The sequence below is a fragment of the Saimiri boliviensis genome, chromosome X (assembly GCF_048565385.1).
Source record: "Saimiri boliviensis isolate mSaiBol1 chromosome X, mSaiBol1.pri, whole genome shotgun sequence".
Taxonomy (NCBI): domain Eukaryota; kingdom Metazoa; phylum Chordata; class Mammalia; order Primates; family Cebidae; genus Saimiri; species Saimiri boliviensis.
This window is the reverse complement of record NC_133470.1, coordinates 40,424,323-40,448,265: the sequence shown is the minus strand read 5'-3', so window position 1 is coordinate 40,448,265 and position 23,943 is coordinate 40,424,323. Positions and strand designations below refer to the sequence as shown.

General features: G+C 38.5%; 1 protein-coding gene across 1 annotated transcript in view; it reads left to right on the top strand.

Moving 5' to 3' along the window:
- The window catches only part of MAOB (monoamine oxidase B), a 106,325-nt gene that overhangs the window by 70,764 nt on the left and 11,618 nt on the right, over positions 1-23,943 (top strand). The window contains exons 4-10 of the mRNA XM_003939479.3: positions 1,630-1,734; positions 2,770-2,861; positions 7,644-7,785; positions 9,004-9,153; positions 11,096-11,255; positions 21,568-21,664; positions 22,705-22,758. Coding sequence (XP_003939528.2) covers positions 1,630-1,734; positions 2,770-2,861; positions 7,644-7,785; positions 9,004-9,153; positions 11,096-11,255; positions 21,568-21,664; positions 22,705-22,758 — 800 coding nt within the window. The remainder of the gene's footprint in view (positions 1-1,629; positions 1,735-2,769; positions 2,862-7,643; positions 7,786-9,003; positions 9,154-11,095; positions 11,256-21,567; positions 21,665-22,704; positions 22,759-23,943) is intronic.

Genomic DNA, 23,943 nt, shown 5'->3' with positions numbered 1-23,943 from the left:
AATATGGAAACTAAACTAAACTGAGTATATTGTATATAAATTACACCTCAATAATGTTAATTAAGAAGTGTGACAGTTAATTTTATGTGGCAACTTGGCTACATATTTGGACAAACAGTATTCTAATGTTTCTGTCAAGGTATTTTTAAGATAAGGTTAACATATAAATCAGTAGACTTTGAGCAAAGCAGATTACCTTCCGTAATGCAGATGGACCTCATCCAATCAGTTGAAGTCCTTAAGAGAAAAAGACTGACATCTCCCAGGAAAAGAGGGAACTCTGCCAAAGGAATTCTGCCAGCAGACTCCCTTTGAAGTCAAACTGCAACTCTTCCCTGGGTCCGTGGCCTACCCTGCAGATTTTGGACTTGCTATCCCCCTCAATCGACATGAGCTAATTCCTTAAAATAAATCTGAATCCTTCTCTCTGTCTCTGTTTCTCTGTTTCTGCCTCTCTCTCCATCTATATCTATATCACCTATCTATGTCTATGTATCTGTGTATGTATGTATGTATGTATGTATGTATGTATGTATCTATCTATCTATCTATCTATCTATCTATCTTTCTATCTATCTAACCATCTATCTATCTATCTCTTGTTGGTTCTGTTTCTCTAAGGAATCCTGGCTGCGAAGAAACGTAAGGCTGTATCTCAACCCTTCCCTGAGAATCTTATGGCCTTGTTGGAGAGAGAAGACCAACATGGCCACAGAATTAATACAAGAACAAATATGAAACCTCTTATTTCACATTTCTAGTTTCTCTGCCTACAGCATCAACACAAGGTGCTTCTTTGTTGAATGACTCAGAGTTTTGGGGAAGTTTTCATTGACTGAGGACCTTAAGTTACTCTGATTCGGTTGAAAGATGCTGTCAGAATGCACAGCCTGGCTTCTGAGTCAGGTTTTCAAATGGACTCAAAGTGTTTTTTTTGTACGTCTCTTAAGCACCATCAACAGGTTAATTCTCCCAGAGGTTACTTATTTTTAATCCTTGGAACAATGTGTTCCCTTTACCTCTGTGTCGAGCTGTCCCTGTAGGAAGAACCAGGTGGTATAAACATGTCTGGAAGAGAAGCTTGAAGTTGGCTAATCTTTCTGCTTTGACTTTGCTGATCTCTGGGAACTCCTGTGTTGACCTAGCACATCTGAGTCCTTGGAAAGCTTTCTGGGCCGTTTTTTGGTTCTTCTAACAGATGGTTGCATTCTTGTGATTGGCTTTTCATCCGCTTCTAAGTTGTATTATGCTTATAGTTATAATTTTCTGACTCTCTAGGCACACAGAGGCTCCTGACTCAGATATTTGCAAGTATCATTGGCAAATAAGATTTCGTTAGTTTAACTTCACTTATATACTGTTATTTAAATTTTATATGGTGAGGGCTCCAGTTTCAGAGATAAGTCTCTTTACTGTGCTTGGTGTGGTAGTGAACTTAACAGAATTTTGCTGGAAATCTCTATGCCAAAATCTTAGATGGGGTTCTAAGGACACAAGTAGCTAAAAACTTGAGTGTATATCACATATTGATAACTCACATGATTTTGCTTGCAGGCGTTTACCAGCTTAGCAGATTACCTACTTTTACATTTTAGATATTTCCCTTTAAAAATATCTTGTACCTCACAGGGCAAATCATACCCCTTCAGAGGGCCGCTCCCACCTGTATGGAATCCAATCACCTACTTAGATTGTAACAACTTGTGGAGGACATTGGATGACATGGGGCGAGAGGTAAAACTTCTTTGACTGTATTTGTATTTTTTTGTGATAAGTTTAGTCCTTCAAAGAAAGAAAGTACAATACAGCTCTAATGCCTAGCACATTGTGAGCATATGGTAACAGTTAGTAAAGATTTGTGAAATGAATGAATGAACTTGTTTCTAACATCTACAAGAATAAGATGTCAAACAGATTGATATTTGTATACTAATGATGAGTGGGGAGGAGACTGGATGTCACTCAGCCTTCTTGGAATTATGTTTCAAATTTTTTAAATCTCGGGTACATAGCAAAATTAGACTTTCGGGTCTTTGATTCACCACGGTGCCCAAACAAGTCATAAGTAAGCACACATAAAGCTTTTTTGTTTTTCTTTTAAGTTCCTGGATACATGTGCAGAACATGCAGGTTTGTTACATAGGTATACATGTGCCATGGTGGTTTGCTGCACCTATCAACCCATCATCTAGGTTTTAAGCCCTGCATGCATTAGGTATTTGTCCTAATGCTCTCCCTCCCCTTGCCCCCACACCCCCGACAGGCCTCAGTCTGTGATGTCCTCCTCCCTGTGTCTATGTGTTCTCATTGTTCAACTCCCATGTATGAGTGAGAACATGTGGTGTTTGGTTTTCTGTTCCTGAAGACACATAAAGCTTAACTGAAAATTCCATAGATATGATTTGCTGCAGCTCTGTGATCCTTGTTAAAGAGTTAAATTTATGAATGTTCTCTGGAAGTTAGTGACTTAGGAATCTGTATCTAGAAATAGCCCAGTTACAACATGCCTCTATTTATTGTGCAGGAAGTGTTATCATAAATTAAATATGGCTTGAGTGGTACGGATTTATAATAGGAAAGCTACATAGACAGCATTTGATTATGCAGTAAAAGCAATATTGGGTGAATTTGGAAGACAACATTTTTCTTTTTCAAGTTAGTTTCTAATACTATTTGACTAGTTATTTAAAATGGAAAGTTACAAAAATAAATAAAATAACATGGAAAATTACATCTGTCTTTCTCCTTTGAATCCTCATCTGAATGTAGATTCCCAGTGATGCCCCATGGAAGGCTCCCCATGCAGAAGAATGGGACTACATGACAATGAAGGAGCTGTTGGACAAGGTCTGCTGGACTAAGTAAGTCTTGCCATTAGGCACAGGCATTTATTGTGACTACCTTTCAGGTTTCTTTAGCAATACCATTCAACAAGTATGGGAGAAGTAGATGCTTTGTGTCTAAAACCACACCACCAGCCAAGTGGAGTGCTGAAAAACATTGGCATTGGCTCCTACCCTAAACATATCTGTACATACAACTTATTTTCTTTGGAATAGTTTTATATCGCAAAGATGATATTACCTTATGAAGTCCTCAGAACAGACTAGAAGGTACCACCTTCTTTATCTAAAACAGCTTAAAGACCATCAGCTTAAAGCTCTCATTTGTCAAGTTGTTGATGTAGGACAATTTTTGTATTCCCCACTGGTGGTCAAATGTGAACGTGGTTAGCCTGCGCATTTGCATTGCAACACCTTATGTGATGTAGTGTAACTCAAGGAGTTAAAGAAAAACCTCTAAAGCCTTTGTCTAAAAAGTTACCAACTACAAGGGAAACGTGACTGGAGGACTGCTTCCCTTTAGTGAACAAACAAGTACGCATAAGTTAAGCATTAAATTCTTGTTGGCAGAACTGGAAACTGTAGAGAAATTGTGAAGACCACATGGAGAGGTCACACTGCTCTTGGACAGCAAGGAAAATGGAAAGGATTCTGAGGGTTCCAATTCAAACACATGGTAAATTTGTGGTAAACCATGTAAGAGAAATGGAAGCCAAATTCAAGGAGACTGTTCTGTCTCGCTAAAGAGCATTAGTTGAGAATATGTTTGGCTCTGGGGTTAATTTCTTCATTCTTCGGTACTCATTCACTGTCAACTACAAGTAAAAACAAGCTTTTAGAATATCTGAATCTAAAGAATGAAAATAATGAAAAGACATAAAATTTATATACTTTTCTATATAAAAATTCAGCTTCTTATAATTTAGCTTTAAGAAAGTGAGACAAAAGAAGAGAAAGAGAGACATACAGGGAGAGAAGGAGAGAGGGAGAAAGAGTGAAAGAGACAGATTCAAAGCATTATTTTTAAAAGAGAAGATATGAAAGCCCAATAATAGAAGATTGGCAAAATGAAGTATTAAACATTTTTAAAATGGAATACTCGAGGGTTTTAAAAAATCGTGTTGTAGAGGAATGTTTAGTGACTGAAGAAAATAGTAATATTAAACACATAAAAAAGCAGGCTGTTGTGGTATGGTGTATGATCTCATTTCTAAAAACAACTATTTATGCACTGTGAAAGCAATGGACATCCATCAAAATGTTTTTAACGTTTAATATTACCATGCAAACATTTATTTTTAAAATGTTTAAAACCATTACATCACCAAAAATTATTTTTTAAACATCATATTTCATGATACTAGAATATCCCATGGAAAATGAATGTGTAATGTATTTGTTCATTATCATCGTGTTGAACACATTACCATTTCAGTTTTTTGTTATTGTTATACAATACTCTATAATAAACATCTTTGTGCCTCTCCTATGTCTCCAACCTTTGAAAGCAACCAATTCTGGAATAGTAAAATCCTTTTATGTCATGAAATCAATGCCTGTTCTTAATCATATTCCTTTAAACATTTATCTAATGCTATTTAACACTTCTATGAGAATGTAGTTTGCAATATAATTTAATTGTAACAAAATTGTAGTATTTATTTTTAAATCATATACTTTAGATTTTCAAAATATAATAATTATATAATTATGTGCATTTGTCTTATAACTCCTGTTATGAAAAGCTTTTAGTAAATTCAGTTAGGTCTTTTCTCCCCAGAGAACTTTTAAGTTTCTTGACGATAAAATCAATTATATTTCTTTGGGATCACAGGGACCTGACATTTTCTATCATAGCCCTTGGCCTAGTCCTCCACTTAGTGAATATTCTAAGTTGTCGTTTGACAAAATAATTTATTCTGAGATGTTAGGAATATAAGAACACAAGACAATCTTTTAACTCTTCCCAAGCAAGAAACATACAGTATTATTTCCTGTATTTAAATGAAGTAATCCCTAGAATATCCAACCTATTATTATTTAAACTAAAGCAAAATCATATATTCCAAGACTAATGTTGATTATTTTATCAGTTATTATTGTTTACAAATTGCCCTTCACAAACATGAATTGTATTTTTAATGTGATCATAGCTATGTAAAAACATTTTAAAAAAATTCTATACTTAGAAAAAAATGCATCAAAATGGGACTAATAATTATCTTCTGGAGGGGCAGAAATATGGAACATACTCGTTCTCTCATCTTTTTATCTTATAAACTTTCCACATTTTATATAATGTGTATGTATTTTTCATGTAGGAAAATACTATAACATTTATCTTTTAAAAAGTCAACAAGGCAAAAAATACAGAAATATTATTGCACTCACTTCCTTGACCTTCCATCCTTCAAATATTGTTCTTATTTCTTTTCTTACCGAACCTCCTGTAGTAAATTCAAATAAAGGATTAGGAATGGACCGGCCCTTCAGAATTACTTTTAGATACCCCTTTATTTCAAACCAGAATTATTTATTTCCCACCAAATTGGCAACAATAACAACTAGGATTGCAGCAATATTTTTGTTAAAAATTGGCTGTCCAGTGGGCCAATGTTAAATTTTAGTTATTTCTTACTCCCTTTACTGTATGCCCCTAAATTCTCCTATAAAATAAGGAACAAAAAAAAAATAGGATTTTAGGAAGCAGGAAATAAAATACTACTTTGAAGTAGTATTTTAAATAGATGTCTGGATATTTGTTTTAGTTAGATATTACAAATTGCTTCTGCAAGGAAGGCATGAATTAGCAATTTTCATTCATTCAATTATCATGAGAAATCTTTCAAAACTAACTGTAAGTCACTTTAATGTATATATGACACCATCTCACAGGCTGTAATGATGGAGACTGTAACAGATGGGCTGTCAGGTTGTTATGGCTGCAAATAATGTCAATAACTGGTATGTGTGTTAGGCATGATTCTACAAATTTCTAGGGTCAAGATACAGTAAAGTAGAGAGATGCCCCTTGGTGAGTATTTGCATTTCCAAGGTTGTCAGCTGACTAATTAGAAAACATTTTGAGGTATTAAAAGCATGAGTTTTGAGTCAAATATGATCTGGTTTGGAGTCGTGCCATTATATATTCCTAAACTGTCCAAGACTCACTTTTCTAGCATATGAACTGTGGAAAAATAATAGATATTTGATAGTGTTGTTGCAACAATTTAACAAGGTAATAATTTGAAAGACAATGGAGTGCAGAAGGAGTTCAATAAATGGAAGACAATATCATTTGTTCACCCGTTGTCAGCATTACCAGGTGGAATATTCTGCCTCAGACATAACCAGATTAACAATATGTAAACTTCACATCAAAGTCAAAAGGGGATTGGACCTTATTAAAGATATCCCAGAGTGCACAGTGCTACTGGTGAATTTTAGGGTGTGCTCCATATAATGGAATCCTTGAAATTGCATGAGATTGTTTGCTTTCTGGTGTGCTTCCTGCTAGGTGATAACCTGTTACCATTTACTTGTCAATGCTAAGCAAAAGCTTACCTATTTATGCTGTATTAATTGCTAGTCCCCTCATCCAGTATTTGAGCGTGTCTTCTGTTAGGCAGTAAAATAACTGAATAGATAACTGTGACTAATTTTGTGTTTGGTACAGTGTATAGCATATCCTTTGCACGTGATAGATGTTTAAAAAATAATGTTTAACTGCCATTTCCCATCATTCATTCATTCATTCATTTAATCATGCAACAAGTAATTATTGAGTGCTTACAATGTTCCAGGCACTATTTTGTTAAAGGGGACACTATGGTGAATGAGAAACATAAAGTCCTTGTTCTCATAGGTTGATATTCTAGTGGGGGAGGCAGCAATTCAAAAAAACTCATAATCAAACAATTTTAGACAGTGAAAAGAGTTCTAAAGATACTATACAGTAGCAAAATGATAGAGAATGTCAGGGTGCTGGGAATATGGAAACCAGTGGTCATTTTCATAGGCAAACACGAATGTGGCTTTCTAAGGAAACATTAGAATGAAAAGAAGCGGGTACAAGATGAGGCAGAAAAGGTAGGCATGGGCTAGATCACTTAGGGTTCTGGAAGCCCTGGTGTAAGATCTGAATCTTATTTTGATTTTAACAGGATACCACTGGAGGTTTTTTAAGCCAGAAAATGACATGATTTGATTTACACTTCAGAGACAGCACCATAATAGGGAGGGAGGGAAAAGCCACTGGCTTTGATTGGAATGAATAGATACAAAATGAGAATGAACGGAGGCAGAGAGGCCAGTCTGGAGGAAGTAACTGCAACACTCCTGGAAAGGAATGGATGCTAAATTTGTGGTGAAGGTGGAGTGATGTGGTGGGAGGTAATGGGATTTCCTGATGAATTGGATAGGGGAAGGTTGATGGAAAGAGAGAAATAATGTTTGATTTCTAGAGTGTTGGCTTTAGTCATTGAGGAAATGGTGGTGCTTTTTACTGAGATGGGAATCACTGGAAGAGCAGCAGGTATGTAGCGAGAAATCATGAAAGCACAGAATCTGGAATAGAAGCTGATTCTGAGTAAGGTGCATTGTTTAGATGGAAAATAATCTGATATTTCAAAAACCTCTGATGTCGTTTTTTGTAATATTAGATTCTAGCGACAATTTTTTGACCTTACCACATTGTCCTAAACTTAACCGAGAAAACGTATTATTACCCAAATAATTTGTAGAGAATTAAGAAGCTGCTCTCCTGCATTTGCCAATTTCTTCTTGTTTCTTCCTGTGCAGATCTGCAAAGCAACTTGCTACTCTCTTTGTGAACTTGTGTGTCACCGCAGAGACCCATGAGGTTTCTGCTCTCTGGTTCCTGTGGTATGTGAAGCAGTGTGGAGGCATAACCAGAGTCATCTCAACAACCAATGGAGGACAGGTACCCACCCATTCCCCCACTGTCCCAACGGAAAAACACTGCTACTAAAATGAAAGATCAGCACCCTCCTTCAATCACGAACTGCTGAAGTGTGGCTTTTAGAGCATTACCATGGCAGCTTAAAGTGGTTTTTGTAAGGCACAGTCTGTTGTCAGGTACCCACTTTGAGAACCCAGTGTACAATGTAATTGTAAAACTAGGCTTATCTCTCTTTATGCACTGTTGCCATTTTCCATCTAGATATACATTCAACTATTATTTGGCAAGTTTGTCGGAGACCATCTGAAGTAAGCTTAGCCTGAGCACTTCTTGGAGGGTTTCTAAAGGAAAGTCAGAAATGCATTTTCAATTTAAAACACATACTACACATGGAATTTATTCATTCGATGCCCATTTCTTGAGCCCCGGCACTATATAAGGCACTGTACTAGGCACAGTAGGAACAGATTAGAGTTCTTAGGTAACCTGCTTGGTTGTCATGTTCCTTTCTTCTCTCTCTCTCTCCTTCTTCCTCTTCTTTCTCTTCTCCTCCTCCCCCTCCTCTTTCTCCTCCTTCTTTTCTCCTTCTCCTTCTCCTTTTTCTCTGACCTTAACTGAACTGAAATTGCAGAGGTGGCAGTCGGGTCAACTGTGTGCATAGCCAGGTAGAACATTTGGAAGTTTTAGCAAGGCTCAGGGCAAGTGCGTACAGTGAGGAGAAATGACTTCAGTGACTACAGAGGCAGCAGGTACCTGACCAGGATAAGATGGGTAGCCGGCCACAGGGAATAGGCTGGCCTGGGGGAAGGGGACATGGTGGGAGGCAGGGAAGTTCTGCACTTGAGCCACAGAGCAAGGAGGCTTAGGCCTGTGCAGGCACGCTGGGGCAGAGCTTTAGATCTAGCTTCACCAGGACCAGCTCCCAACAAAAGACTACAGAGAGGACAGACAGCAGGGATGGTGACCAGAAAAGTGGAACACAAGGGCTACTCTGAAGATGTCCAGCTAAGGTTGGAGCCTAGGAATCTACAAGAGAGTAGCTTATAAAGTAACTTAGAAATCCTGTAATTTTGTCCAAAGACAGCAATTCCTAGTTAGAAAACAATGGTGACAGACACTAGTCACAGCAGCAAAATGAAATGTTATACATCTCAGAGTAAAGATAGGTGAGGACAATTAGCAATTTAGAAGTTTATGCCCATTCCTGCATTTCTTATCCACCTTTTTTTCTCTTTCCAGGAGAGAAAATTTGTGGGTGGATCTGGTCAAGTGACTGAGCGGATCATGGACCTCCTTGGGGACCGAGTGAAGCTGGAGAGGCCTGTGATCTGCATCGACCAGACAGGAGAATATGTGCTTGTGGAGACCCTAAACCATGAGCTGTATGAGGTACCTGTGATATTGTGAAATATATATTTGATCTTCATCCCAGTTTCCTGGCATACAACTTTAAAAATTCTTAGAATCTCCAAAGTGATGCCCTTTGATGCCAATGATTGATGGCTGGCAGCCCCTAGGTAGCTTCAGGAGGGGTTGGTCACAGGAAAGACCATGGCAGGATTAGAGGGTTGGGACTTTCAATCTCACCCCCAGCCTCCAGTGAGGGGATGAGGCAACGGGCTGAAGGTTGAATCAATCACCAGTAGTCAATGATTTAATCAATCATACCTATATAATGAAGCCTCCATAGAAACCCAAAAGGACCTAGTTCTGGGAGCTTCTGGATATCTGCACAACTTGATGTTCCTTAAGAATGGCATACCTGGAGAGGGCATGGACATTCCGTGCTCCTTCTCACATCCCTTGTCCTATGCACCTCTTCGTCTGTATCTTTTGCAATATATATTTTTTATAATACAACATTCAACATGTTTCCCTGAGTTCTGTGAGCCGCTGTAGCAAATTAAACTCAAAGAAGGGATGTAGGAACATCAGCTTGAAGCAGATTGATCAGAAGATCTGGAAGCTATACTTGTGACTGACATCTGAAAGTGGGTGACTGTCTTGGAGACTGAGCCCTCAACATGTAGGATCAGAAGCTGTCTCCAGGTAGATACTGTCAGAATTGAATTGCATTCAGAGGACACACCGCTGGCGTCTGCTGTAGAATTGCTTTCTGGCATCGTGTGTGGGGAAAACCCACCCCACGTTTGGTCACAGAAGTCTTCTGTGGTGGTCATTGTTGACTGAGAGACTGGAAAAAGCACTTTGGTATGATTTTTTTTTTTCTACTCAGAGTAACCAAGACACTTAAACAAGTGGGAAGAGGCCACAGGCTCATAGATAATCAAAGTTCAAATGAAGTCGAGAATACTGCATACTTCAGTCTTTTTTCCAAAAGTGAAAAAGCTGCTTCTAACTGAAAAAAAGGAAAAGAGAACCAGAACATTTGGGGTGGGGGAAGATTTATAAAAGCATATAAAGGTATTCTAATATAGATGACAGGGTGATGGATGCAGCCAACCACCATGGGACGTATATACCTACGTAATGAATCTGCATGTTCTGCACATGTACCCCAGAACTTAAAGTACAATAAAAAAACATATAAAGGTATTGTCAATCCTCTGTATTTTGCCTTTATGTAATTAGAAAAACACAGAAAGTGTTTATTTCATAAATATCAACACCTCCTATGTGCCTGACATTATTCTAGGAGTCAGGAACATAATCCTGAACAAAACAGATACAATTCTCTGCCCACATACAATTCTTGTTCTAGTGAAGGAGAAAGACCGTTATGAAACATATAGTTAAAATATAAAGTATGTCAGATAGTGATGATTAGTGTGGAAAAAATCAAGCAGGGAGATGGGGAGAGGGCATACTAGAAAGTGGGGTGGGAGAATTGGTTATGCAAATTTAAATAAGGTTATCAGGGAAGGCCTCACTGAGGTGGTATCTGATAGAGAATTGGAGAAGACGAGGGATTGAGCCATGTGGCTCCCAGTGGCTCCCTGGGAGAAAATGGAACAGCTAGTGCCAAGGCCCTGTGGTGGGAGCAAGCCTGAAGTAGCCAAGGGACAGCAAGGTGATCAAAATGGCAGAAGTAAGAGTGAGGGCAAAAGTAACAGGTGAGATCAGTGGTGTAACAGGTCCATTTCATGTGTGGCCCTGGTGATGATGGTGAGAACCTTGGCTCTGACTCTAAGTGAAATGGGAAGTCGTTGGAGGTTTTGTACTAAGGAACAATAAGGGCTACTTTAGGTTTCAACAAAATCCATCTCACTTCTTTAAGAGACTGAAAAGAGAAAAGGGTAGATAGAATGAGAATCATTGGGAAAAAACAGCAACAGGGCAACAATGTTTAACCACGTTGCTTTTCTTTCAGGCTAAATATGTGATTAGTGCTATTCCTCCTGCTCTGGACATGAAGATTCACTTCAATCCCCCTCTGCCAATGATGAGAAACCAGATGATCACTCGTGTGCCTTTGGGTTCAGTCATCAAGTGTATAATTTATTACAAAGAGCCTTTCTGGAGGAAAAAAGGTGAGTACTTTCCTTACATTAAAATCTTTAGAAGAAGGTCCAAGAAACTTGTTGCTAAGATGTGCATTTAAAAAATGTCAATTTTTATTTTAGATTCAGGGGCATATGGATATGTTGCATGGTGCTGAGCTTTGGGATATGAATGACCCTATCATTCACGTAGTAAACATCATAGTGTCCAATAGGTGGGTTTTCAACTCTTGCCCCACTTCTTACCTCCCCTTCTAGTAGTCCTCAGTGTCTATTATTCCTATCTTTATATCCATATTTACCCCATGCTTAGCTCCCACTTATAAGAGGGAACATGCAGTATTTGGTTTTCTGTTTCTGCACTGATTCGCTTAGGATAAGGGCCTCCAGCTGCTTCCATGTTGCTGCAAAGGACATGATTTAGTTCTTTTATATGGCTGCAGAGTATTCCATGGTATATACATGCAAGATTTTCTTTCTTTCTTTCTTTCTTTTAATGTGGAGTCTCACTTTGTTGCTCAGGCTGGAATGCAGTGGCGGGATCTTGGCTCACTGCAACCTCCACCTCCCAGGTACAAGCAATTCTCCTGCCTCAGCCTCCAGAGTAGCTGGGACTACAGGCATGTGCCACCACGCCCAGCTAATTATTTTTGTATTTTTAGTAGAGATGGGGTTTCACCATGTTGGCCAGGATGGTCTCCATCTCTTGAATTCGTGATCCGCCCGCCTCAGCCTCCCAAAGTGTTGGGATTACAGATGTGAGCCATCGTGCCCTGCCCACATTTTCTTTATCTAATCCACCGTGGATGGGCACCTACATTGATTCCACATGTTTGCTATTGTGAGTAGTGCTGTGATCAACATATGACTGCATGTGCCTTTTTGGGAGAACGATTTATATTCCTTTGGGTATATACCTAGTAATGAGATTGCTGGGTCTCATGATAGTTCTATTTTTAGTTCTTTGCAAAAACTCCAAACTTCTTTCCATAGAGGCTGAACTAATTTACATTCCCAACCACAGTGCCTAAGTGCTCCTCTTTCTCCAACATCTCTTCTTTTTTGACTTTTTAATAATAGCCATTCTGACTGGTGTGAGATGGTATCTCATCATGGTTTTGATTGGCATTTATCTGATGATTAGTGATATAGAGCTCTTTTTCATATGCTTTTTGGCCACTTGTATGTCTTCTTTTGAGAAGTGTCTGTTCAGGCATTTTGCCTACTTTTTAATGGGATTATTTGGTTTTTGCCTGTAGAATAAGTTCCTTGTAGATTCTGGATATTAGACCTTTGTCAGATGCATAGTTTGCAAGTATTTTCTCCCATGTTGTAGGCAGTGTGTTTACTTTCTTGATAGTTTCTTTTGCTGTGTAGAACTCTTTAGTTTAATTAGATCCCATTTGGCAATTTGTGTGTTTGTTGCGATTGCTTTTGAGGACTTAAAGGCATGTGTTTGCATGTAACTGTTTTGTTACAATGCTGGACATAAAATGTTAATCCAGGTTCTAAGCACAATTATTTCAAATAAAATGTATTGGCACAAACTCATGGAATCAACTTCCCTTAGAATATAACTAATTCTTTGTAAATCAATAAAAAGTTTATTTAATCCTCCCACAAAATCTTGTGAAAAGAGGTGAGTAACCTTTTCTGATTCAGTGTTTTAAAGTACGGGTTTATAAAGCCATTCACAATGGTTGGGATTCTGAAAAGTTCTTAGCTCTCTCTCACTAGTGTCGATTCTACCATATTAAATTCTATTCATTTATCAATTTGCACATATTCAACAAGTGTACTACTCAACTGGGTAGAACATTGCAGGGATGCTCACTAAAGTGCTAGATTCTACAATGATGGGAATGTTCTAGAGCTGCTTTAATATAGTAGTCACTAGCCACATGTGGGTACTGAACACTTGAAATATGGCTAGTGAGACTTAGGAATTAGATTTAAAATTTTTATTTAATTTTAATTGCTTTAAATGTAAATGCAAATAGCTACATGCAGACAGCACAATGCTAGAGTCTTGTCATATTTGCTCTTATAGCATCCACTTTTCTTCCAAGTGGAGACAATGTAAGAAGAGTCAGTACCTAGGACTGAGGGTGAACGGCAGGATGTACTTCAAGGAGGAGCAAGACTGCAGAAAGAAGTTTAGAGGCAAATGCGGAAAATGCCACAATTTTGCTTTAGAGTGCTTCTTCCTGTATGCTGCTCTTTTTCAGCTGCATCATAGGCTTCTCATTGTCGGGGACCGTACGGGACGGGTAGGCACGTCTGCCGGGGGTCTCTCGACCTGCAAGAGGGCCCCAATACCTGGAAGAGAGAGTGCGCTTGAGTGGGGATCTGGAAGGCTGATAGGCCGTGCCTAAACAGCAAATTTTATTTTTCAAAGGCCAGGAATAAATACACTTTCTTCTGCTCTGGTTTACGTCATAGCAAGAGGAAATGCAAATGTATACCTTACATGGCCTATACAATAGAGAAGTCGATACACAATGGTTGCAAGAGGAAATGCAAATGTATACCTTACATGGCCTATACAATTGAAAAGTCAGATACACAATCAGTGGTTGTAAAAAGTAACAGAATTTCCTGTGATCACAAAGCTTGTTTACATCCAGACATTATTCCTCCTGGCTGCAGGTATCTCTGGTTTGATCTCGTTTTAGAACTGAGATGTGAAAAGGTTTTCTGGTTTTGCTCATCAGAATATCTTTTAACTGGATTCACCTTTGTCTGCTCCTGACTCAACTTATCTCAACTTCCCCATTCAGGAGTCTCTGAGTCAGAAATCAAAGCCATCCCTTATAGTGGCATTTGCTTTGCAAATATCCCGACAGTTAAACCATTATCTAGGGTACAAGGCAGTTAGGCAAGTAAAGAAAAGGTTAAAACTTATTCTTAAAGAGAGAGTCATAAAAAAGTTAAAAGCAGGAACTGGTTGCTGGCAGGGGGTCACTCGGTCTAGCAGCACCGCATAGTTTTAGGCCCAAACGATATTGTGGTTGATATTAGAAACTGATCATCCATCTTTCAGATCCTTTTACTGGCTAGCTCGACTGCCTCCAGTAGGAAACTGTGTTTGGGATCAAACTCACCATATAGTGAGACTCACGCCTTTTGGGGGTCTCACACGGGAATGTTCCCCACACCTCATTCTCCACCTCCTCACATTTAGGACTGCTATTGGATTGGTGCATCAGTTGAGCAAATAATCTACTCTTTGCAAAGTCCAGTGCAGGGACCCATCACAAAGAGCCCTGTCATTTTTGTCTTTGAGTCTAATGGCAGTAACACACTGGTGTACCTCCTCTCGTGACCCAGGTCACCAATTTTAAGTGGCTGGCTGGTAGCAAGTAAATAAGGGTTTAGGACAAGGAATACAGTCTTCTCTTAATGAGTGTGAGTGCCTTTATTTATGGAGAGAAACTAACATTCCATTCATGCCTGCAAATCTTTATCTTAGGCCTGCTATGTGCCGGGCAAGTTGTTAAGCGTCAGTATCAAAAAGAAAACCCAGGTTCTCTACCCTCAGGATCTGACTTGGTCCTTGTTGGTAATGAGCCTTGAGTAAGACTTTTAAAAATGACTGTGGGCAGGCCAAAGTGTTTCCCACCTGTAGTACCAGCAGTCAGGAGGCTGAGACTGGAGGATTGCTTGAGCCCAGGACGTAGAGGATTGCTTGAGCCCAGGAGGTGGAGGATACAGTGAATGAGCTATGATTGTACCACTGTACTCCAGCCTGGGCAACAGTGTGAGACTTCATCTTTATCTCAAAAAAATGAAATAAAATAAAATAAAAGATTGTAGACCTGAGATAGCCTCACCAAAGCATTTGAGATTTCTTTTGAGTAACAACTTTAACGTAGTTCTTCAACTGATCACCTGTTGTATGCCAGTCACTGTGCTAGGCATTGAGAATTCAAAGTCACTTTTCCTTGCCCAGAAAATCCAGATTCAGGAGGAATACAGTCATGCAAACTGGTAATTGCACAACAATGTATTGAGTTCTAGGCTGTTATCGAAACACCAAGCAGGGCTCCAGACTCATATCCAATATGATTCCTGTTGCACTGATAGGTGATTCAATGACACTTACTTGAAAACTTCTGTAATGAAATCTGAAGAAGTTCACTCTTATAACAGGATCTTTGCTTTGCATCAGACTATCAATGTCACTGCCAAAGACACTGTAATTAACTACTAACATACAAGTTCAGTCAATATGAGGTAACAAGATACAGGGTATGAATTATGCAGCCACAGCAATCCACCACAGTGACTAGCACATATCAGGCACGCAGTCAGCAATCACTAAAGGGTTTTGTTGTTTTTGTTGCTTTATTTTGTTTTACAGTGTGGCTTGGGTTATTAAAGAGAAAGTAACATTTTGTATTTTGATACAGACAGCTATAGCCAGCTCTTAATTGCTTCTCCCCTCCACACCCCCCACCCAATCCCAGCGTCATGCTAAACCCTGCTTTTATTGTTAATTGTAGCTATTTAAGGTGTACATCATAATGTTTTGATACACATGTACATAGTGAAATCATTTGTGGTCAAACAAATTAACACATCCATTTCCTCACTTGGTTACCTCCTGTGTGTGGTTAAGAGCACCTGATGGCTTTTAGATTGATTATCCCAAGAAATGCTTCCCAGTCTCTTTGTTGTAACATCATGGTGAATTTGCAAGGATGGGTCATCTCCTTTTTTTTGTTGGCCTTCCACCGAGATATCCTAAGTCTACCCACCCTCACCGTCAGCACCCCACCCTACACGGGATGCATCAGCCCTTCATTCTAGCCCACTTCTGTGGAAAGGGTAGGCTGTTAGCAATGCATTGAATTCTTGTGGTCTCCTTGCTTTTGTTCATCTATGAACCATTTCTACTTTCCCTTAAATATTTACATCTAATTTATATCAATTTATGTTTTCAATGACAGGAGCACTACCTGTTTTTCTAAATTACAGAAGTAAATCTAATGAACCTAAAACTTTCAAAAAATAAGTGTGTGAAAAATGTTTCTCTTCTATTTTCCCTCCCCCTATAAAGCCACGGTTAAAAATTTAGATTGCTTATCCTTAAAGATTTGCTGTTTACATAAGTAATACAAGCTGAACATCCCTAATCTGAAAACTCAAAATTCAAAATGCTCCAAATTCTGAAACTTTTGAAGCACCAACATGATGCCTCAAGTCGAAAATTCCATACCTGAGCTCATGTGACAGGTCACAGTCCCAACTTTGTTTCATGCACAAAATTATTAAAATATGGTATAAAATTACCATCAGATGATGTGCATAAGATGTATTTGAAACATAAATGAATCTGGTGTTTAGGCTTGGGTCTCACTCCCAAATATCATTATGTATGTGCAAGAATTTTAAAATCTGAAAAGAGCCGTAATTTGAAATACTTCTCGTCTCAAGCATTTCAGATAAGGGATACAAATACTCAAGCTGTACTTTAAATATATGTGTGCGAGCATCCCTATATATATGTAGAGAAAAATATATATACTGGAAATACATGTTAAATAATATAATAAATATTTTATACAAATGTGACTTTAATTTTAAATAAATATGTTAATATATTTTCCAAAAACATGTTTTTTTAAAAAAGTCACACATCATACATCTCATATTGAAATTTGCTTTTTCCTGTGAACAACATGCCATGGACATCTCTCCATAGCAGTACATTTAAATTTATCCCCTTTTAACAACTGAATAAACGGTATCTCATTTTGTGCCTTATCAGAATTTACCCAAGACATTTGCTGTTGATAGTCATTTTTCTTGTTTCCAACCTTTTGCTATTATACCCTATGCTGCAATAAACAGGATCCTCCATATAGCTCTACAGATTCGTGTAGGAGCATTTCTTTTTTATAAATGTTGTAGAATGTCAAGTCAATTGATGTGGGTAGACCTGTGAAATTTTTGTTAGGGTTTCTGTCCTCTCACACCCTTGCCAGTTGATATAAGTTCCATATTTGTCTTCTCTAAATGCCATGTTAAAATTTGATTCCCAGTGTTGGAGATGGGGCCTAAAGGCAACTGTTTGGGTTATATGGGCAGATTCCTCATGAACATCTTGGTGCCATCCGCCTCCCTGAGTAGTGAGTTCTTGTTCTATCAGTTCCCATGAGAGCTGGTTGTTAAAAAGAGCCTGGCACTTCCCTTCCCTCTCTCTTGCCTCCTGTCTCACCAAGTGATCTGCACACACCAGCTTCACTTCAGCTCCAGACATGAGTGGAAACTTCCTGAGGCCTTTAGGAGAAGGAGATGCTGGTGCCATGTTTCTTGTACAGCCTATAGAAACATGAGCCAAATAAACCTCTTTCTTTTATATATTATCCAGCCTCAGGTATCCCTTTATAGCAACACCAGCAGAATAAGACACCAGCTAATAACATTTAAAAATTTTCTGTCAATCAGGGAGGAGAAATTACCTCATTTTTCTATAATTTGTAATTTTTATCATTAACAAAGTGTCATTTTGTTAATTACCTTTGCTCATTAAAGTTTTTTTTCTGTATATGTTCCAGATATTTTCTCCCAGTGAATCAGTCTTTAACAATTTGTTGTATGATGGTTTACCCCTAGTAAATTCTCATATACACATGGATTTCTATTCCACTGATCTTTGTCACTGAGTTCTCAACATTTCTTTGAAGCTCTACTCGTTTAAAAATGTAGACATAAACTACCATTACAGGTATTCCTAAATTATACACAGGTATCTCTGAAAAATTGTATCATTGTAACTATAAAACATATGAAAAGTAGACTTTTAAAAAAGCCTAAATTGAAAAACAGGAATTTCTAGCATTTTCTTCCACGATCTAGATGTGCTATCTAGGTGTACACCCCGACTTTGGAGAGCACAGGTTTATATCATCAAATCCTATTACAGCATTGTATTGTTTTAATATCTGTAGCCTTATAATATGTTTATAGTATGTTATAATATGTCAGGTAGGACATTCCGTTATTATTACTTTTCCTTTAATTTTGTCCTTAGTAAACTTCTTCAGTTATTCATCCAGATGAATGTTATTATCATCTTGTCAAAGCTCCTGCCTCCACACCCCTACATTACAAAAGCTTCTATTGAATTATTTTATTCTAAACATGCCTCTTTGTCACCTCCCAGAGCTACAATGGCTTCTTTTCTCTCTGAAAATGTTACTTCGCACTTTGGGGTAAATTTCTTCTACTACCTGAATTACTGGGTCCCTCCCCATCCCAATGATAGTTTTTCTGGTTTGTTTGTTGTGAATTTGTTTCTTCTTTTGTCTTTGCCTTTATTCTTTAAGAACTTCTTTAAGTGCTTGGATGTCCTTGAATATCTCCCGTCTTTTTCTAAGTGTAAGGCCCTACAAAGCTGATGAGATGTTTTGTGTGCGTGGGTGCGGCTCCTGAGCTTTCTATCTGCAAATGGCCCGAAATCCCTTCCATGCTGCATAGCTTGTCCTGGCATGAACGTGACTTTTCTCTCTGTCACTTGTTCCTTCACCTCCACTAAGTGCACCCACTTGACTCAGACACCAGATTCACTCTGAGAAGGAAGTGTCCAAGGAACCCCTCCACTGAGAAAGCAGTACCTCCCCCTCGGCCAACCTTGTGTTCTATGCTAGTCCTCTCCAGCTGATCCCTACATGATCAGTATGCTCATGCTCTTTGATCAGATCTTGTCCTATTTGTCTCCTCTCTCTCTTGCCTTCTTATAACAGGGGATTCCTAAGATGTTGTATTTTTCAATCTTGAGTTCTTAGACTCAACATTTCTTTTTTATGTACTTCAATCTTTCTCTACATCTTTTCCTGCCCCAGCATGCCTGAAGGGCATTCAAGCACCCCTCAAGCCAGTGGCTGGTTGGAACATTGATTCTAACAGGTGCACAGTGGGGAGGGACACAGGAGGAGAGAAAGAGACAAGTTCCCTTTAAAAGGCTTACTGGTGTGTCTGCTCACACACACGTATGCACATATGTTGGGAAGGTCCTTTCTATGCTCTTTCTTCCTTATTTTGAAATCTTCTTATTGGGTTTTCTATACAACATTTGCCGCTGAGTCTTCCACAACCATTTTCTTCAAACAACCTCAATTTTGTAAGTGAATGATGGAGCAGGAGGAGTGGTACACTGCAGTAATATATTGTTAGAACATTTCAGACTCTGCCCTGACATTTGCCCCAGTGCCCTGTCACAGTCTTTTGAAATTGCATGTGCAGCCACACCTCTTTTTATTGAACTTCACTTTATTGCACTTTAGAGACTATTGCACGTTTTGCAAATTGAAGGTTTGTGGCAATGCTGCATTGAGCAAGTTTATCGGCATCATTTTTCCAACAGCGTGTACTTACTTCATGTCTCTGTGTCACATTTTGGTAATCCTCACAAGGTTTCAAACTTTCATTATTATTATATTTGTCATCATGATCTGTGATCAATGCCCTTTGATATTACTATTGTAATTGTTTTGGAGTGCCATAAACGGCAGCCATATAAGATGGCAAACTTAATCAACAAATGCTGTGTGTATTCTGACTGTTCAATCAACCAATTTTTCCCCCAGATTCTACCCCATCTTCTTGGGTATCCCTATTCCCTGAAACACAACAGTAATGAAATAAGGCCAATGAGTGACCCTACAGTGGTCTCCCCAGTGTTCAAGTGAAAGGAAGCATTGTACGTCTCTTGCTTTCAATCAAAATCTAGAAATGATCAAGCTTAGTGAGGAAGGCATATCGAAAGCTGAGATAGGCTGAAAGCTAGGCCTCTTGAGCCAAATATCCAAGTAGTGAATGAAAAAGAAAAATTCTTGAAGGAAATTAAAAGTGGACTCCACTGAACATATGAATGCTAAGAAAGTAAAACAACCTTACTGATACATGGAGAAAGTCTGAATGGCCTGCATAAAACATCAAATAGGCTGCAGTATTCCTTTAAGCCAAAGCCTAGATCTAGAGCAAAGCCCCAACTCTCTTCAACTGAAGTTGAAACAGGTGATGAAGCTGCAGAAGAAAAGTTTGAGGCTAACAGAGTTTGGTTTATGAAGTTTAGGGAAAGAAGCCATCTTCCCATAATATAAAAGCACAAGGTTAAGCAGCAAGGGCTGATGAAGAAGCTGCAGCAAGTTATCCAGAAGTTCTACATAAGAACGTTGACAAAGGTGGCTACATTAAACAAAACATTAAACATTAAACAACAGGGTTTTGTTGTTTGTTTGTTTTTGAGATGGAGTCTTGCTCTGTCACCCAGGCTGGAGTACAGTGGCACGATCTCGGCTCACTGCAACCTCTGCCTCAGCCTCCCAAATAGCTGAGGTTACAGTCATGTGCCACCATGCCCAAATATTTGCATTTTTAGTAGAGATGGCATTTCACCATGTTGGCCAGGCTGGTCTTGAACCCCCGACCTCAAGTGATCTGCCCACCCTAGCCTCCCAAAGTGCTAGGATTACAGGCATGAGCCACCACACCCAACTGTAAACTCACTGATGGCTCAGATGGTTGTTAGCTTTTTTACTAGTAAAGCATGTTTAAATTAAGGTATGTACGTATTTTAGATATAAGTTTATTGCACACTTAATAGACTACAGTATAGTGTAAACATAACTTTTATATGCACTGGGAAACCACCAATTTATGTGGCACAATTTGCTTTATTCACTTTATTGCTGTGACCTGAAATGAAACCCACATTATCTTTGAGGTGTGCCTGTATTTTGTTCAGGAGGGAACTGAGAGAGACATTCTTATCCAGGATGAGCTGAAATTGTTTTTCAAGTTGTTTTATTGAGGAAAGAATCTTTGAACGTCATGTTTGAAATGACGGTTTGGGACTCTAATGAATTTTAGTTTACATGTCCTCTCTGCTCTGCCTCCAGAAAATAAAGAACTACTTAGAATAAGTGACTTTCATAAAATGTTAGTGTTCAGTCTCTTCGGTTTTACAGTAATGAACTGGTATTTCCTTTATAGATCTTTGGACTTATTCTGATTTCTTATGAAAGAGAAAATGGGGAACCCAAGTATTAACTGCAAGGAAAACTAGATTTCATTAAATGGTGACTTGGATGAATTTCTAATATCATATGCTTTATTCTTTGCAGAGAAGGGCTTATGGTTTGATTTTTTCAAAAAATGCTGGCCACTTAGCCCTCCTTTGACATCAATTTGGCTTGCCTTCATATGTTTGGGGTATAATATGCTATATTTGGCCTTTGGGCTTCTCAAGTTTAAAAACATGTGCTTCGTTATAACTGCCCTGGGTAGTTTGATAGAGTGATGAATATGCTCTTCCATTTCGCTGTTCTCTAAGATTACTGTGGAACCATGGTTATTGATGGAGAGGAAGCTCCAGTTGCCTACACATTGGATGATACCAAACCTGATGGCAACTATGCTGCCATAATAGGGTAAGGCACAATTATGGTGTTGTGGCTGCTATTCAGTGTTGACAAGGTAATCACATACTATAAACAAATGTGCTCCAAACTTTGATAAATGATTTTTTTTAACCCAATGGCATTATTTTTCAAATTCAGCAGTATAAAAGTTATTACTGGTTCTTTTCTAAATAATGTCTTCCAATGAATAAATATTTGGATGGAAGCAAAATACCAGTAACATTTTAAAAATTTTATGTTAATTTTCTATTAGTATTTAGTGTTGGTGGTAGAGATATTTTGGTGACCCGTCTTTCATTGAAAGCATGATATAAAGACCTGACTTGGGGTGTTTTACTAAGAGAGTTCTTGTGGAGGCTGTGTGGGCATCCATGTTACTTAAGTGGGATGCTGAAATTTCTGAGTCCCATTAAAAAGCCAAGACCAGCCTAGTCTTCAGCTTTCCAGGGAAGAATAGCACATGGGAAGGGAAGGCCAGGATGTCCTGGTGCAGAGAGGTGATGACCTGGAGCATCCAAAATTGAGATAGGCCCTAGGACATTATGAGTTTATCTCAGAGAGACCCAACAGTCAGAACAGGGAGATCGAAGCCAATTGTAAGTTGAAGGCAATCATGGGGCTAGAAATGGAGATGGAATCTAAAAGGTTGGGTGCTAGGGAGACACCATGGTGGAGACAAAACCAAAGAGCAAGGACTGGATGAAATTGAAAAGGCTCAGACATGACCTTAAGTGGGCATTTGAGGCCCAAGGGTTATTCTTATTGACCACCAGCTGGGTGAGGGGAAGTGGGTCAGCCATAGTGTTATCCAAGTCAAAAATTATGGCCAGTCATCTATTTTTAGTCGCTTGACGCCTTGAAGTTAGACAGTGCTCTTCAGTGTCAGAAATCTGACATGAAACTTTGAACGTAAAATAAGCTAGTATATAGTTTGTTTCTTTTGGTTGACTTTTAACTGTGTAAACTGGGCATATGTGTAGCTACAGAAACGAGGCTGGGATGAAAGCAACCACTAATTTCTCCCCTTTTTTCTTGTTTGTGTGTTTTAGATTTATCCTGGCCCACAAAGCCAGAAAACTGGCACGTCTTACCAAAGAGGAAAGGTAACAAAAGAAGTGCTGCTTCTTTCTTTCCTTTCTTCCTTTCTCCCAACTCTGTCCCTCCCTCCCTTTTCTCCTTCTTTCCTTCTTTTCTACCGACCTGCCTGTCTTTCATTTTCACTTAACTTTGTAACTTACAGACTGCCTAATTATATGTGTATTGCCAATGTTACGTGTTTACTATGTTAATTATAAGGTTCTTGTGTAAAAGACATAGTGCCGATAACGTAAGAACCAAAGTATTCAAATTAATATTTGTTGAGTTTATTGTAGATAAGAAAGCATGCTAGGGGTTATGGAGAATACAAAAATGGATATAACTCAGGGGCTGAAAATTTACTTGTGAAGAAGATAACCAGGTAGACAAATGATTGTGTTGTGGGGAAGTCTGCTGTACATACTACATGAATGATGAATAGCAATTACAGAGTATAGGTACAGAGGGAATAGTTTCTCTTGAGGTGGCAATTTCTTCTTGCAATTAGTGTTCACCATTGCCAATTATTTATTCCTACACCATTGCTAATAACCTATTTACCAGGAAAGAGCTCCTGAATTATATTATGATGTGTGCTTTCCACTTCCATCAGGGTGCTCCTCCATGACCAATATCACCTCTGCACGTGGCCAGGGCTGTAGTGGTCTGCCTGGGCCTCTTACCTAAAAATGTCCCCACTAGAGTATAAGATCATGAAGGTCGGATGTTTTGTCTGGTTGGCTCACTGCTGGGTTTCCAATGCCTGGAACAAATCTTTTCCCACGTTGTCTTTTGATCCTGTTTATGGCTTATTCATTTTATACTACAATAAAATTTTATCTTTTTATGTAGTCAAATTTATCCATTTTAAAACCATGGTTTCTGAATGTCTATCATGCATAGAATAGACTTTCTCATTCCAAGATAATGTTTTAGAAGTCACCCATTCTTCCATTAGTTTTATGGTCTCACCTATTACGTGTAAATCGTTGATCCTTCTGAAATATATTTTGGTGTAAAAAAGTAATGAATCATCCAACTGTTTCTTTCATGGACAGCTATTTGTCCCAGTGCCATTCTATTTAAAAATCTGCCTTTTCCCTGTGGGTTTAAAATGTCCACCTTTATGAATTCTAAATTTGGTTGTACTTCTGTACTTAATTTTATTTCTTTGCTCTTTCTAGCCATTGCTCTGATTATGCCAAGTTACT